General features: G+C 34.7%; 1 protein-coding gene across 10 annotated transcripts in view; it reads right to left on the bottom strand.

Annotated features, from left to right (window-relative positions):
• The window catches only part of DCAF6 (DDB1 and CUL4 associated factor 6), a 142,436-nt gene that overhangs the window by 44,848 nt on the left and 79,490 nt on the right, over nt 1–18,098 (bottom strand). For 4 of the 10 annotated variants that reach the window (XM_033198755.1, XM_033198749.1, XM_033198750.1 and 1 more), the window contains exons 11-12: nt 12,389–12,559; nt 4,958–5,017 (exon numbers count right to left, since the gene is read on the bottom strand). The exons of 3 other annotated variants lie outside the window; for them this stretch is intronic. In XM_033198755.1, coding sequence (XP_033054646.1) covers nt 4,958–5,017; nt 12,389–12,559 — 231 coding nt within the window. The remainder of the gene's footprint in view (nt 1–4,957; nt 5,018–12,388; nt 12,560–18,098) is intronic. 3 more of the 10 variants (XM_033198758.1, XM_033198752.1, XM_033198751.1) reach the window with 1 other exon arrangement.

Below are 18,098 nucleotides of genomic sequence, written 5' to 3'. Positions count from 1 at the left end.
TATGATCACTGATGCCAGAGCCGACTGCCTGGGTTTGAGATACATTTCTAACGCTTACTAGCTGTGTGCAACCTTAGATATGTTTCTTAATCACCCTTCGCCTCAGTTCCCTCATCTGAAAAATGGGGGTAATAATAGTAATGGTTGTGGTAAGGATTAAGTAAATTAACATATAAAAAAATTGCTCCAAGCAATGTTTGGTACAAAGAAAATGTAGTATTAAGTGTCTATGTTGTTGTTGCTGGTGTTATTATAAATCAACTCAATGCTCCCAGGACAGAAGACAGTAGTGTTATTCATTCATGCACCCTAGTACCTATCCCAGTACTTGCCACAAGGTAGGTAGGCATTTACATATCAGTTGAATTAATGAAGTACAGACACACAAATATGGCTCCACCACTTATTTCACTCATCTTTACATATTTCTCAGAGTCTTAGTTTCTTCATTAGTAAAATTAAGATAATTCACCTCATTATTAGCACAAATTAGATAATGCATGTTAAATTCTTAAGACAGTGCTAGTCATAAAAAACTCAATAAATGTCAGTTATTTTTATGATAGACAATTCTAAGTTAAAAAACAAACCGGAGGTATAGGTTTGATCAGCAGAAGGGTAGAACAAATGAGCATATGCAACAAAAATTAAATAGGGTTTAACTTCCAAAAGATCAAATATATCATTAACGGGAACAATCAAGACCTAGTAGTTGCGGATAGGAAGAAATTAGTTACTTCATTCCAGATAACTAAGTGATAACTAGTTCTAAGGAATACAAAGAATTCAGAATGAAATTTTATTTCACTAACTTACTATTTCACAAGAATTTAAAATATACTATTTACGGATGTATTCCAGTGTGGTGAATATTGAACTTATATTCTTATTAATAAAGCAAGCTTCAATCGCTAGATATTTAATAAAAATTAGAATTGGCAATATAAGTTTAAAATAATATTAGATAATAGTACTAAAACGAAATTTCAGTTGGAGACAGTATATAATCTTAAGGTAATACATATTTAATGCATGGCAGATCCAACTTTTCCATTTCTCAATCTATCTTAGTAGAATTAGTAAAATCTGTTTCCCTGGTTTTTGACTATCCACTAGTCTCCTATAGATGAATGTTTTATAAACATCAAAGATAGTTTATATAAAATGATACATACTGGAAAATTAACATTTATAGTTTTCATACCTACAAATTAGTGTTTATATTTCTTTAAATCTAGAACAGAAAATTAGTGCCTTCAGATGCACAATTGCCTACAGATGTAAGTTTCAAATTTGATGGCAATGTCAACTTCCACTTAATGCAATCACTGTAAGGAAGAGAAAGCAACTTGTTTCAATCATGGCCAAAACCTAAAACTCAGACAAAACTACTTTCTTGTATCCTCTCAAAAGTTAACTGTTCTCAAAAGAACAATTATAGATTCTTTTTGCTGCTGTTATTTTTTAAAATAAAATAAGGGGGAAATTGCTGGCCTACATACTTTTAACAGGAAAATTTTGTAAGTTTTAATAATATAGGTGGACTATAACAATGGCCTCTTATATGTTCTTGGAATTTTCAATCTTACTCCTTCCAATCAATCATTTGTAATGTTGCCAAAATGATCTTTCCAATATGTAAATCTGATCACATTTCTCCCAAGCTGAAGTAATCCCTGCAACTCTTAAATAATTAATTCCTTAAAGAATTTACTCACTTATTTAACAGATATTATTTACCACCTAACATATGATTTTAGTCATAGAGGAAATTATAGTAAATGAAAGTATTTAGAGAATATGCAGAAAGGTAGATACTAAACAATCCCCTAAATAAATGTATGATTACAAATTTGACAAATGCAATGAAGAAAAATAACAAGTCACAAGGGAAGAAAAAGAGAAGACCTACTAGAGACTGTGAACTTATATTATTTTTGAGACAGTAATATCTCAGTGAGTTTAAAAAATGAGAAGTTGCTCAACAAAAAAATAGTTTTGGTAGAGTGAACAGCATGTACAAGGGATCTGAAAGGGAAAGGAAGTTAGAGTGTTAAAAGAAATGAAAGTAAGTCTATTTGGCAAGAGCTTAGTGAATGATGGGATAGTGGCCTGAGACAAAATTAGAGATATAGAAATCAAGTCATGTAGGTTTTGTAAGCCAAGGTATGGGTTTCGGTTCTTTTGAAAGGCTATGGGAAGCAATTACAATGTTTTAGGCAGATGAATCACATGATTATATTTACATCTTAAAGTTTCATTGTGGCTGCTGGTAGAGAATAGACTATAGCCTGAGTGGATGTCAGAAGACTAGTAAAGGGATTATTCCATTAGTCTAGGAGAGACAAATGGTGGCGGGCAGTCTCTACTCACTTTTAGAAGTTATCTTTAGGTAATGGGAGCCTGAAATGTGAAGTTCTTAGTACTTTAAAAGTTATAATGCTGATGAACAAAAAGGTATGTAAAAACTCAAGATTTAATTAATTAGATATATTTTCCACCATTAGAATATTTCTGCTCAGAGGTCTTATTACAAAGCTACATTTCTGATAGTCTACTACGGTGCAGCTTCTGCCAAAGCCACTCAATACTAACTTCTTACATAGCACCTCTACTTACATGACTAAAATGCTTATCATACTTTACATAGTCAAAAAGATAAAGAACCACCTGATTTCTACTTCCAAGCTACTCAACACTAGTAAATAGCCTTACCATTTACCATACCCAGGTAATGATGTAAAAAATCTGGGAGTTAATCATAATTTTTCTCTTCCTCTCATATCCCACATCATATGTAAATTAAGTATCAACAAACTGAATATTCAACACTATGAAAATTATTGTACGTGATCAACTAGAATATAAATCTGGCTATAAAATCTCTGATAGTGATATATTATTTATATCCATATATCCTTAGAAAAAAAATCCTTTAATTATACAGTAGTTATAAACGGTAGTCTAATATAAGTATGCTATAGTTGTGTTTTGCCTTAATTATTCTTTGTTGTTAATATCTCTGTAATAAACATATAAAATAAAACATGCTTAATTCGTTAGTTTGCAAATTAATTTACCAATTCATTCATTCTTTCTCAAGAACAGAAAACCTTATAGTAATACAGGTCATCTCAGGTCCATAAGGAGTAATTTAAGATCAGAAATTTGTCTCAGGTTCATAAGGAATAATTTTTCTTTTTTTTTTTTTGATACAGAGTCTCACTCTGCTGCCCAAGCTGGAGTGCAGTGGCATAACCTTGGCTCACTGTAACCTCCACCTCCCAGGTTCAAGCGATTCTCCTGCCTCAGCCTCCTGAGTAGCTGGGAATACAGGCGTGGTCCACCATGTCCAGCTAATTTTTGTTTTTAGTAGAGACAGGGTTTCACCATGTTGGCCAGGTTAGTCTCAAACCCCTGACCTCAGGCGACCTGCCTGCCTCAGCCTCCAAAAGTGCTGGGAATACAGGTGTGAGTCACTACGCCTGGCCCCATAAGGAATAATTTAAGATCAGAAGTACAAAAGAAGTTTTCTAATTCACTTTAAAACGAGTTTCTGAATATTTCTCTAAGAGTATAGTTTAAATTAGATCTATTTCACACCAAATAAGTTCTACAGCAATATTTAATTTCTGCATTACTACTGACACGAGTCATCTAAAATGTAAACTTTCAGTCAACCAAATCTTATGGCTTTAGTGCTAATTTAAAAAAAATGTTTTTGAAAGGAACATTTGTAAAATATATAAAGGCAATCATTTAGCCTTTTTTTATTTTTAAAGAGATGGGGGTCTCACTCTGTCACCCAGGCTGGAGTGCAGTGGTATAATCACAGTTTACTGGATCCTTGAACTCCTGTGCTCAAGCAATCCTCCTACTTCAGCCTCCCTATTAGCTGGGACTATAGGCATGCACCACCACACCCAGTTAATTAGTTTGTTTTTTTTTTTAAGAGACGGGGTCTCACTATATTGACCAGGCTGGTCTCAAACTTCCGGGCTCAAGCGATCCTCCTGCCCCAGCTTCCCAAGTAGCTGGGATTACAGGGGTATGCTACCACATCCAGCAATCTGCCTTTTTAAATAGAGAAAGTGAGTATTGTGTTAAGTTATTCTTAAAGACTTAACTACGATTACTTACCATACTTTGTCACAATATATTTAAAATACTTCACTAAATCTGAGGTGAGACAGTAAAACATTTGCGCTAACACTAAATAGTCTTTTTAGTTTTTAAATAGTCTTCCTATCTCCAACCTTTTCAGATGTCCCTTCATGTCAGAATGTCTTCCTGTACTAATCCTTCTCTGTGCTGTATTTGATCTGCTAGTAATAAAGCCTGATAAGTAAGTAATCTGTTTATTTCATGAGGCTCTATTCAAGGCTTGGAGATTGATTTTACACCTTTCCCACATTGAAAAGTACAAGTGGAAATGGCAGCTTCTGATTGATAGCTTTTGAGCTTACCTCTGGGTTTGTAACCATGTTCTTTAGTTAAAGCTATCAGGAATCTGGCTACCAGATAAATGAGACATAAAACCAAGAATCATTACTAAAGCAATCTAGTAATATAGAATATTACTGTGTTTAAATAACTTATCCTACATAAGCAACAAGGTAGTGTTAACCTCACACCCAAAGTTCTACACAATTTTATGACAGATACCTAGAATTTTAAAAATGGATATAGTTTACGTCCATTACAATTTTGTTATAGGGAGAGAGTTCAAAGTTGGCATCAAGGGCCAAAGGTAGAAATTAACTTACGTAGAAAATAATTCGTGTAGGCCAAAAAGACCTTTTGTGTACAATACCACCTATTGTAATTTAGTTCACAAAATACTGACTGTAAGACCATAATCAAAATGAAATGCTATGAAAGGTGTGAGAAAGCTTAGTTTATGCATTGCAATAAAGCTATGGATGGATGGGCATAGCGCATCTCCTGTTGCACGCACCCTGTTGCTCATCAAGTGACATGGATCCGAGCTGTTTGTTAACCACAGAAGAAGGAGAATCTGAAACAAAAACGAGATTTCAACTTAAAAGTAAGCAGCAGAAAACTGCACAGCAATGTCATGATCATCTCTAAGCTTAAGAAACAAATGTATAAGGCTGGGGAATAGAAGTAAGTAATGTAGTGTGATTCCTAAGCAGTGAGTAAGCAGGGCCATGTGCTTAAGATGTTATTCCAGACAAGCATTTAGTAACTTTGAGAATGAGTTGAGAAACTATTCTTCTATTTCCATGCATACACCTTTTATCAAATTCATACAGCAGAGGCACAAGGTGCAAGGTAGATAAATTAGAAATGGAGTATCTAGTTCACTACACACAAGACTCCTTGCCCTTCTCAAACTCCCTCTCCAGCTCCTTAAGATGGTTTTCATCCTGCCTTGGAGGATTCGAAGCATGAAATGAAATGCTCACTATACTTTGAGAGATGTTGTTTGTTGTACTGTGGGCTGAACAAGGAGCTAACATCAAGATTTATACAAAGAAATGGTTTATAGGAAAAATATTCAATGAGGTAATTACCATTACAGAAACGTGCATGATTTTAAAAACTCTACAGTATATTGTGCATATTAAAACTATACTATGTAAAGGCTCAAGTTTCTTTAGAGTTACCTGGTGGGGAAAGGAAAAGCGAGACAAGGAGAAGGCTTAATGATCTGGGCTTTACACTTTCTACCTTGGCTTCAAATAGAACAGCTTTGTTCTTATCTTTTTAATATGCTGGGTTTCTATGTAAGAATTTATTTTATAAGTGGTTTCTACTGTTTGAAAAACACTGGTATTAAGGCAGGAAGCATAATAAAATGGAAAGAGCACTCATCAGAAGTTAGTAAGTTTTAATTCTAAACTTGATTCTGACAATAATTAGCAACTTTTTTAGGCCCAAGCTTCTCCTTACTCTCTAATCAGCCTGGGGATCTAGAAACCTAAGCAAGACACTGGGGAACAGAAGGAGGTGGCCCATTCTGTGTTCCAACAGGGCTACAGTAAAAGAGAAACATAGGTAATAAGCACAACTCTCCCTAACCAGTAAGAATAATTCCCAGTTTCTAATATCCTGTGCTCTAGTTCTTAGCAAATGTTAACAAAACACTTTTGGCCAACACCAGTTTCTGCTCATAATGACATTTTTTCCCCAAAAAGTAGGTATTTTAAGATTGTCCTTAGCTGAATAGCTAAGAGTTTTCCAATATATCCTGGATTCACATTGATTTTATAGGATTTGATTGCTTGCATTTGTACATTTAAAAGTCTGAATCCTGCTAGTGGTACCATTTGAATCAACTTTAAATCTTCCATCTTCTAGTATCACCAATTTGTTCATGTATTTTTCTCTTACTAGATTTTGACAAAACATGATCATTATTTGAATAATAGCTTTTACTTATCCTTACTTATCACCTCTTTTTCATCAGAACATTCAGTTAAACAAATCTATAGTACACAAAAAAGAAAGTGGGAATGATAGCATTTCAATAATCTAGTCATGCTTTACTTTCTTAAGATGACTTCTCATTTATGTTTCACAGTTGGATTCAACACTACCTGTTTTTAAAGAACAGATAAATTGGTCTTCAGGAAAAAAAATTAAACTCTTTAAAAAAACAAGAAAAATGTGACTCACAGCGAAATAAATATTGGAAAACTCTCCTAAAAATCTGTGAAAAATATTTTTCATCCATTTGGATTTGTTATACATTTCATTGCGCCCTCATTTAACAATTAAGAGCTGTAAGAAAATTATAAACTCTCCAAGAAATTTTATCTTCAAATATTTAATTTTTCTAAAAAATACCATGAAATGTACAAATCTTGTTGAGATAAAATGTATCTTATTTTTAATAAAATTTAAAAAAGAGTAAGTCACAGGGGGGAAAAAAAAACTATTAATGAAGGATCCAGAATGCTGCCATCTCTACAAAACTGTATTTTCAAACTCTTGAAGTATTTAAAATATTAAAGCTATGTTAAGACAAAGTATTAAACTAAAAGGGTTTTCTTTTTGGTTTTAGTATGCCATAGATATTGTGTATTTCTGAGGCATTTGCCGTTCCTCCCATCTTGAAGATTAATTTTGTGAAGAAATCCTTCCTGGTCACTGCTTTCATTCGGTTTGTAATCTTGGGAACACACAACTCCTTTGGGAAGGATTATTTTCCCGTCATATGAACATTTTAAGTGACATGTTTTTTTAACCACTATTCATAAGTACAATACCTATAACTCCTATCTTACATAAATATTTTCAAATATCAACACAATAACCATTAGAATGGCTAATATTTTAAAAAGTAATTACTAGTTTAAGCTGACTGCTTCAGTTATTGGCATATTCTACTCTACCTCTCTGGGAAATACCTTCTAGAGAATACAATCACAAAATCAAAATCTGAATATATGGTCCAATGGTGGTTTATTGTAACACGTAATATGGTTGGTCAGTTTATTTGAAGTTTTTAGCATTGTAAATTTTTTTAAGGTAAAGATAAACTTTAAGCAAAAGCTCATTGAGTACTAAGCTCAGCATGTCTCATGGTCAATTACTGTGTAGTTCCAAAAAATGTGTGGTTTGGTCTTGAGAAAATTTTTTAGCCCCCTGACACCAGAATTTTCTCAACTGTAGAAAAAATAGACAATTATAGTCTAACAGGCAAATCACAAAGATTCTTCAGCCACGCTTCCTGGGTTCAAATGTGGTTTTTCTACTCAGTAATATTGTAACCCTGGGCAAGTCATTTAACTTGTCTAAGTCTCAGTTTCTCCATCTGTAAAATGAGGATAATCACAATATCCACTACATAGTGTTCTTCTGAAGATGTAATATCATGTAAAATATTTAGACAGCAAATAGGAATGGGTCATTTAATCATTACTTGACTATTTTTCAGACATATGATATTGAATGAAAAGTAATGGTACAAAGCTGTTCTGAAACATCTGGAGCATATTGTTATGTTTAAGGTTCTAAAAGACTCATCACTGGTTTGCTTTGGACTCTGTCATTCAAGGTAGTTAAGGAGTGCTGGCAGAACTAGACTAACATCATATCTAATTTATTAACTATTTGTAAACATCAAACACATAGATCCAATGCATCCATCTGAGAAGTGCTTCCATGTGACTGTCACTATGGACACTAGGAAATCTGATGTTGTATAGAGCCTGCTTGCACAGGATCGGGTAAGTGCTGATTTTTTCCAATATGGCTCAGTTTTAAAAAGCCCTTTTTCAAAAACAATCACCAATGTTTTATACCCTTTTGGGGTATAAAAATTACTTTTTTCCAATTAGTAAAACCGTGCCATAAAGTGAAAAAACAGTTCCTACCTGACCCTCTCTAGGCTGGCTCCATGCTCCAGTGGGGCTCTGTGGTGGTTAGGTCAGTACCAGCAGACTCCACAGGGTGCTGTCACTCTGAGCAGGAGCCAGCAACCCATGACTTCAGGGGACCTGAAATGGAAAAAAAGAGTTGGGCTTAAAATCAGCCATATGCTGAATGCCTCTGCCACACCTGTTTGGGGCATTCATCTGATAAATGTACATATAGCTCATTCAAAACCCTGAATGCTATCAACCTTATGGGGCCTTTATATGAGGATATTTTTTAGTAGTAAACAACATACTACAATTAAGATAGTACATTATTGGTTGGGCGTGGTGGTTCACGCCTGTAATCGCAGCACTTTGGGAGGCTGAGGCGGGTGGATCACGAGGTCAGGAGATCAAGACCATCCTGGCTGACACAGTGAAACCCCATCTCTACTAAAAATACAAAAAATTAGCCGGGCATAGTGGCAAGTGCCTGTAATCCCAGCTACTCGGGAGGCTGAGGCAGGAGAATCACTTGAACCAAGGAGGTGGAGGTTGCAGTGAGCCGAGATAGCACCACTGCACTCCAGTCTGGACGACAGAGCGAGACTCCATCTCAAAAAAAAAAAAAAAAAAGAAGATAGTACATTATTATGTGTACTGCTCTCCTTAGGTAGATAACTTTATATATACTGTATTGTGTAACCCATCCTTACATGGTCTCTGTAAATTATAGCAAGCTAAATAAATCAATAATTGGGAAACTGAGGCATAAAGCAGCCAAACGACCTGCCCAAGGTCATCTAGTCATAGAGCCAGGGACAAGAGTTCAGGCAATCTAATTCCCTGGCACTGACGTGCTAAAGGCAAATTCATTTCTTTGTTAAGGATTTTACAAGTTACTGTATATTTCCTAAAAGTCTAGAAAACAAGTTATGGTGTATTTCCTAAATGAGTTGTGGTGTATTTCCTATTAGTCTAGAAAAGTCAGACTTTTAAAAAAACTAACCTAAGTAAAAATATTTTTAAATGATATATTCTAATTTTTAAAAACCGTATATTTTGGAAATTAGTTCTAAAGAATTATCATTTATAGGTGTCAAAAATTCTTTTAAAGCACTGACTTGCAAACTGGGCTTCAGAGGAAAAAGGTAGCAGAGGAGCTTTAGGGATAGCAGGAGGAGCAAGCAGGTGGGTAGTCGCTCCTTATCTTGTTTCATGTTTAAGTCTCAACAGTGCTACTTTTATATACTTTCTAAGTCTTTTATATACTTGTCTAAGTATATAACATTTATATTGGAACTTCCACATAAGACTGATGACAAAGAGTGAACAATCAAAATGAAATAAAAAACCACTGTTTAACATCTTCTAACACCTATTTTACATAGCTCATTTTAAACAGTCTGAAACTTAAGGTGGTATCATTTGGTGCCTTAGAATGGTGTTTTAGTCTTCAACTGCCAAGAAATATCAGCAACTAAATAGATAATATTCCATCTGGGATTATCCTCAACCAGCATCAGGCCCCTTCCCAGTTGATCCCACTAAAAATGTAGGTGATTATTTCTACAAAGTGGTTTCAAGGTTTGATTTCACTTTCCTAAAGAAATTAGGTTTACCGATTTCACAAAATATTTCCATGAGTTCTATATATTTTAAAAAGAGAATAAAATGGCTACCCCAATGTAATTCAAAAATTCTTTCTATACTTTAAAAAATTTCTTGGTTTCCAAATCATAGTAATGTCTCCTTTGAACATCTTACAGCTAAAACACTTACATAGGTGAGAAGACAACAGAAATATGTTTTACTGGCACTATCACCACTAACTGATACTCTAAAGATACCAAAGTATAATGGAAAACTATGCTTCTTATATATGACAAATGCACATTCTTCTATTATTAATAAATTAAAATCTAGGAGGCTAATTTTGATGCTTTCTGTATGGCTAACAGTAACATCTATCATAAAAGAATGAATCAATTAATGTCCATATACAAAACTGCATTTAATTATTATGTATAAGATAAAATTTTGTAATTATTAATTAAAACCTACCCTCCTGTTGAATTTCATATATTTAATTTCTATTGTTGCCAAACTAGATATTTAAATAGAATAACACTTAGAGTTGGAAAGACAGCATCTAACTTCACAGAAATCATACACTCACTCTAAAGCTTTCTGATTCTAAAAACGGCTTGCTTCAATTTAAATTCGTGAACTAGTTACAAAAGATTAGTGAATCTCAAAATATTTTTCCAACATCTACAATGTATACTTCTTTCCTGTTAGGCAGTTTTGTTTTATATTCAAGATCATTTTAATACTAAGTTGTAATCAGCTAAATTTTAGTATTATATATGTAGGGACATTTTATTTTTCTTTTTATTGATTTTTAGGTTTCATGATTTTTTAACCTTCAAAACATGTTTGCTAGAGGTTTATATAGAGCAAAGAAAATCAAAATATTTTACTAAATGTCATTATTGTAATCTGATCAAATTTTCTTGTTAATTGTTAAAGTATAGGAAAATATTTCCCCATAGGAAAAAAAAAATCAGAGGCCTCTGCCTGATACTCCATTAATATAACGCTGAATTAAAAATCAAGTTTATGATTTATCCCAAACATCGTATCTATATTACAATGACTTAAATTTATTTATTTAATTTTACCACATATTATAAAACGTGCTTTTGTTACCATAGCACTTACTAGAAAAGATAATTATAAAGCGGAGGTTGTCCAATTCTACCAATATATAAATTAGTTTCAAATAATCAAATTAGAACTCTCAAAGCCCAAACTCATCACTCTTTAGGGTAGCAGAACAAAGCATATCAAACAAAGCATTATAAACTCATTAGTATGAGAACCTAGACATTCTTGTTCCTAAACAACTTACTACACCTACTATAATATTCATATAATACTACAGGATTTACAGTATCTATTACCCATCTTGAAATAACTAAGATGATAAATTATTTTGTGCTATTAATACATCTTTCATTAATTCTTTTAACAAATGTTTATTGAGCATCATGAACTTTCTGGTCATAAGATGACAGGGCATTAAAAGACTCAGTGAGAAAAAAAGAGTGACAATTTTTACTGTGTTATCACAGTTTCATAGCATAATAAGAACACGAGGCCGGGCGCGGTGGCTCAAGCCTGTAATCCCAGCACTTTGGGAGGCCGAGACGGGCGGATCACGAGGTCAGGAGATCGAGACCATCCTGGCTAACACGGTGAAACCCCGTCTCTACTAAAAAATACAAAAAAACTAGCCGGGAGAGGTGGCGGGCGCCTGTAGTCCCAGCTACTCCGGAGGCTGAGGCAGGAGAATAGCGTGAACCCGGGAGGCGGAGCTTGCAGTGAGCTGAGATCCAGCCACTGCACTCCAGCCTGGGTGACAGAGCGAGACTCCGTCTCAAAAAACAAAAACAAAAACAAAAAAAAACAAAGAACATGAGACTGTGGAGTACTGTTGCTGCCCTAAATATCGGAAACTTGATTATGTATGGAGGAATAAGAAAGCAAATATTGAAATTTTTCAAATAATGACACAAGGAAATAATTTAGTCAGCATGCTAGTATGGCCAAATAATATTATAATTCTAAAATCTAGCATTACTAGGTTTTAGGAATATTGGCTAACATTCAAAGAGGAAGAAGAAGAAGAGCTAGGAGCCATAAAGCATAGATTTATTTCAGCATACGAGAACTTTCAATAGAAAGATCAATGCAGGCTCTAAATTCACTAATTATTCAAAAAGAGCTCATCAGCTCTAAAAGTAATAAATATTTGCCCCTCTCCAAATATATTACAACTTTTAAAATCATTTTATATTCATCTCTCTGGCAAATGCTGCTGCCAATCTGTCCCCCTAACACGTGATGTTGAATACCACCATATGCAAGGAAGGGAGGGGTAAGCTGCAAGCGCATTAGCTCTCCTTTTGAACGGGAAAAGGGAAGCACCTTATTACACAGTAGCAGTATTAAAAAACAATTCTATCAGCTGCTTAAGGACACTTGACATTAATAACCTGAAGCATGAGGGTCCTGTGAAGAGCCCTCATGAGAAGACTGATCAGAAGTGGAAGGCTGTTGCTGGGTATGTGCAGCTAGCTCTTGCTGCCTCTGCTGCTCAGCCTTCTTAAGCCTCAGTTGTTGCAGGCGCTTACGAAGCAAAGCTATCTCAGGGCCCCTTAAAAATTCTGACACAAATAGGAAAAGAAAGGTGAAAAGATAGTAATAAAATAGAGAATAATAAGAATTTGATTATACATTTAAAAAGAGGAAGAATATAAACAAAACACATGTCTCACAGAGGAATACTATAAACAAATTACTGATAAAGAAGAAATTACTGGTCATTAAATTATGAGACAAACCATACATACACAACCAAATGCTTCTACTTAACTACAATGAATTAGATACATATATTTCTCTAGGAATATTTAAGTAATTAACCAAATGGAAATAAAAAGTCCTCCATAAGCAAAAGATTTCAAAATGAACATACAACAAAATGATATTAGGAAAGAAACAAAAATTGAAAAAAATCAGTTATCTGATTTATACACAAAAATTTAAGTTGCTTCATTAACTTACAATCAAATAATAAAATTAAATTAAAATGATAAAAAGTTATGCATATGGAAACAACTCAGAATTTATTGAGAAGAGCTCTAAAAAAGTGAAAGTTATATATTCTTCAGCTAAATATTTCATGTTAGAATTGTCATTCTCAAAAATTTTTTCAAGTTCAAAAAGATTTACATAATCAATATTTTCTTGACCTTTATCTGAAGTGATCACAGATGAACAGTAGAAAAATAACATTAAATTCTGCAAAGAGATATTTACTGAATGTCGTCTATGTATGAGGCATTGTTTTAGGCTCTAGGGATAAATAAAATATTGAACAAAACAGTCCCTATTCTTGAGGAGTTAATGTTCTGAGAGAAAAACAGATATTTGCAAATACACAGGCACACGTGATGCTGAACATATGTGTTTGTGTTATGTGGGGATAACTGCTATGAATTAAATTGACAGGGTAAGGTAAAGGGGATAGTGAATAGTGACGGCAGGGCAGGGGTTATTTTATATATGGCAACTCAGGAAAGCTTCTCTCATAAGGCACCACTTGAACAAACACCTCAAGGAAATAAGCGAGTAAACCACATGGATACCTGGAGGAAGAGTGTTTCAGGTGGAGAAAAGACCAAGTGCAAATGCTCAGGGGGCAAGTGTATAGGAATGCGCAATACATTTTAAAGGCAGTAGAATTTGCTGATAGTTTGGATGTAGAGTGATCCCAAAGTTTTTGGCCTAGGTAACAGGAAAAACAAGTAACCATTTATTAAGGTAGGGAACAATGGAGGAACAAGCAGTGTTGGGGGAAAGAATGAATAGATATCCAAGTGGAGAAATTAGGTAGGGACTGAATATGAAAGTCTAGAATTCAGAGAATTTGGATGTCCCTTTAAGCCCCCTAAAGAGTAAGGAATGACACAGAAGAGGTCTAAGAACTGAATCTTGAGGCATTCAAATGTTTAAGAGGAAAAAGAACCTCTAGAAAGAGTAAGAAGGAAAAGCCAGAGAGAGAGAGCTGAAGAACTGAATGATCAGAGCTCTGTAGGCTAAGTCATGAAATTGTGTCAAAAAGGATGGAGTAAGCAGTTGTGTCAAATGCTGCCAGTATACTAAAAAAGATACTAAGAGCTAATCACTGGATTTTATACAATGGAAGTCATTGATGACCTCGACAAGAGCTATTTTAATAAAATAATAAGGACCAAAATCTGATAGCAGCAGGTTTAAGAGAAAGGGCAGGTGATGAAGTAGAGACACAAAGTACACATATTCTTTGTACAACTCTTGCTATTAGTGGAGAACAGATAAATTGGAAAATCATTGTCAGGGTTATAAAGAATCAAGGGAAGGCAGGAAGGGCACTGTGGTTCATACCTATAATCCCGGCAATTTGGGAGACCAAGGTGAGAGGATCACTTTGAGCTCAGGAGTTTGAAACCAGCCTGGGCAACACAGTGAGATCCTGCTTCCACAAAAAATCAAAATTAGCCAGGCGTAGTGATGCACACTGTGGTCCCTTGGGAGGCTGAAGTAGGAGGATTGCCTGAGCCAGGGAGGTCAAGGTTGCAGTAACCCATGACTGCACCATTGCACTCCAGCCTGGGCAACAGAGCAAGACCCACCAAAAAATGATAATAATAATAAAGAAAAGTTTGTGGTTTTAGTTTGGGAGCTAATATACATGTCTGTATTCTGATAGAGAATGTTTAACTGAAGGAGAGAGAAAGATGATGCTTAAAAAAAAAAATGGAAAACCACAGGAATGATGTCCCTGAGTAAACCAAAAGAGTTAAGTTCCAGTGTATCACAGGAGGAATTGGTTTTGAATAGGTGCATAAAAACCTCATTAATTATAATCAAAGGGAGGCACGAAATATGCACAGAGATGTCAATAGTTAGATTTGGTGGTAGGAGCACAGAGAATTTCTGACACTAGCATGAAATTACACAAACTACCAAATAAACTTTCAGCCTCTCCAGATACTAAGAGTAAAAAATTTGGTTTACTGTTTCAGAAATCAATAATGCCAGGTACTAATTTCTTGTTACCATGGCTTCTATTTATAAAGCATTTTGTTAAATTACCCAATTGGTAGTTAAGATTTAACAACTCACAATATCATAATCACTCACTGTTAGTTCTTTCTAGAAAATTATCCAGTACTAATAGGATAGTATTCATTGATAAACAAATGGTGATGCTCAGTGGCACAGTGCTTTGTTTTCAGGTATGTACAGATACCTTATTTATAGTCAGCATAACAGTAATGCTTTTAGCAATAAAAAATAAAGCATTATTATACAGCCATAAAGTTTGTCACTTTAAACTTCAAAAGAAATCTACAAGAGAGAGGCCATATATGTCAAATTTTGCTAAAAAAGCAGAAAAATATCATCAATTTCATTGGAGTGTTAATTAACCCTCTCTACTGAGTTACCAAATGTTTTATGAGGACATAAATCTCCATCCCAGAACCAACTTGGTGAAGTGGCAAACAGCAAGATCTCAGTACATGTAATGATGCTCTGAAACTTGAAAAAAAATCAAGATTTAGTTGTGATAATCTTATGAACCATTTATTCAATGTTTCCAGTGCTTTTTAAATAAGAATTTATCTGCTTTTAAGGCTGCTTGTATGGTGGCTTTTTTCTCCTTAGATTAAAAACAAAATCAGGCTCGGAAGAGAAGTCACCACGTAGCTATTAACTAGGAAAAGCAAGTACTGAATTTAAAAATTCAACGAGACATACCAGACTAAATAACAGTTCTGCTAGCAGCTTGAAATATTAAAGCAGTTAACATACACACATATTACACCCTTTAAAAAGATATACACAAACATACATAATTTGTAAATGTAGATAAATGCTTGGAGAATTAGCTTTTGTCAACATGAGCCAAATTGAAAACTGAATACAATAAATACCTTGGATTGAATTTTAAAAACAACGATGACAAAAATTCAACAAGGTATTACAAACTGCTACAGGAAAATTGTACTTTGTCATCTCCTCAAACTACAAACCCTATTCTTGTTTTCTTCTGAAAGATTACAGGCTATTCTCCTAATGGCTTAATTCCTCTGAGACAGAAGAACAATAAAAACAGCTACAGTTGACCCAACAAAGGTCCACTTGGTTCTAACCTTACATCCTGCCTCTACAATACATACAGTATTTTTGTCCTGGACTCTGGATCATTTTTATATCTAATTTGGTGACACTGTGTCTGCCTGCTATAAATCTGTCTTCTAGTCCCAATCTACTTCTTGTCCTGGTAATGATCCTTGTGCATGTTTCTCTGTTCTCTTCTTTGGTTCCCCCCAAAATGGCCATCAACCTAATATTTCCACTTGTTTCTTTCTTTCTTTTTTTTTTTCCTGAGACACAAGCTCACTCTGTCACCCAGGCTAGAGTGCAGTGGCGTGATCTTGGCTCACTGCAACCTCTGCCTACTGGGTTCATGCAGTTCTCCTGCCTCAGCCTCCCAAGTAGCTGGGATTACAGGCACGTGCCACCATGCCCAACTAATTTATTTTGGTAGAAATGGAGTTTCACCATGTTGTCCAGGCTGGTCTCAAACTCCTGACCTCGGGTGATCCACCCACCTTGGCCTCCCAAAGTGCTGGGATTACAGGCATGAGCCACCACACCCGGCCTCTCCACTTGTTTCTAACCTACAAATGGCCTATATCTATCTGACTAGCCTAGACTAGACCTTTATCCCATTTAAGGAAGCTATAATTTGGATTTGGGGCTTTGAAAGGTTTGCTTTGATATGGTGCACAACCGAGTTCTTCTCCAGCAATTTTTCTACAGAGCTCAATTTAGCTATAATAATTCTACATAGGCCAAAATAAATTTGTAATTCCTGCTTATGACTAAATAAGCAGGAATCCACACACAGACCACATCATATACTATCTTTAAAAAATTCTGGGTTGGGCGCAGTGGCTCACGCCTGTAATCCTAGCACTTTGGGAGGCCAAGGTGGACAGATCACGAGATCAGGAGATCAAGACCATCCTGGCCAACATGGTGAAACTCTATCTCTACTAAAATACAAAAAAATTAGCCAGGCATGGTGGCACGCGTGTGCAGTCCTGGCTACTCGGGAGGCTGAGGCAGAGGAATCGCCTGAACCTGGGAGGCAGAGGTTGCAGTGAGCCAAGGTCATACCACTGCACTCCAGCCTGGTGATACAGCAAGACTCCATCTCAAAAAAAAAAAAATTCTGATGGTCTGAGTAGTCTATTTAATTAAAAACACAGGGCAGGGAAGCTTTAAGTGATTCATATCTCAATATGAGCCCTAAAGATGAATTTTATATATACTGATATCTCCATCCAATTCAAAGTTACCATCTTCTCTAAATCATATTCTTTAAATAGGTTAAAATGAAACCAAAGAAAAAAATTAAATAACACACTTGGAAAAATGCCTCATTTAATAGTCTTTCATTATGAAAAGATTCTTAACATGAGAATAAATTACAAATCATGAACTAAATGAAAACATTTCCAGGCTTAACTTCAGAAATAACTGAAAGAGACATGTGAAAGGCCTTACTGAGAAGAGAAGAAAAGATTTATAGTTATTTTGAAATATTTTTTATAAATTATGAAGGCTGCATTTTAACCTATATAGTCTTAGCTCATGGTCGTATCTTTCTCAGTTTTAAATATATAATTTTATAATCACATTTTAAAAAGCAGTCTTTTGTTAAATGTTCAAGAAAAGAAGATATATAAAAATCAAAATGTCTTCAAATTCTGGGTGAGGTATATAGAACATGGTTTCAAATGATCTGACTTATGAATTAAAATAAAATTCAAGAATACAAAGGATAAAGCAAAAAAAAAAAAATCTATCAACCGATTTTATATTCCATTTCAGTCTACTTACCTTCCTAATTTAGCTACAAAACTCCAAAGCCAACACTGTGACCCCTCCAGATTTACCATTCTTCAGGGCATTCATTTTGCATATTCAACTCACTCACAGCTTCAAGTAATTATTTTCATACCCATATTTCATACCCATATTCACCCATATATATATATATATATATATATATATATATGAGTGTGTATATATACACACTCATATGAGTGAAAAGGACAAACAGAAATATATATATAAAATCACACA

Source organism: Trachypithecus francoisi, unplaced genomic scaffold, assembly GCF_009764315.1.
Source record: "Trachypithecus francoisi isolate TF-2019V2 unplaced genomic scaffold, Tfra_2.0 Lachesis_group5, whole genome shotgun sequence".
Classification (NCBI taxonomy): Eukaryota; Metazoa; Chordata; class Mammalia; order Primates; family Cercopithecidae; genus Trachypithecus; species Trachypithecus francoisi.
This window is presented reverse-complemented; position numbering and strand designations above follow the sequence as displayed.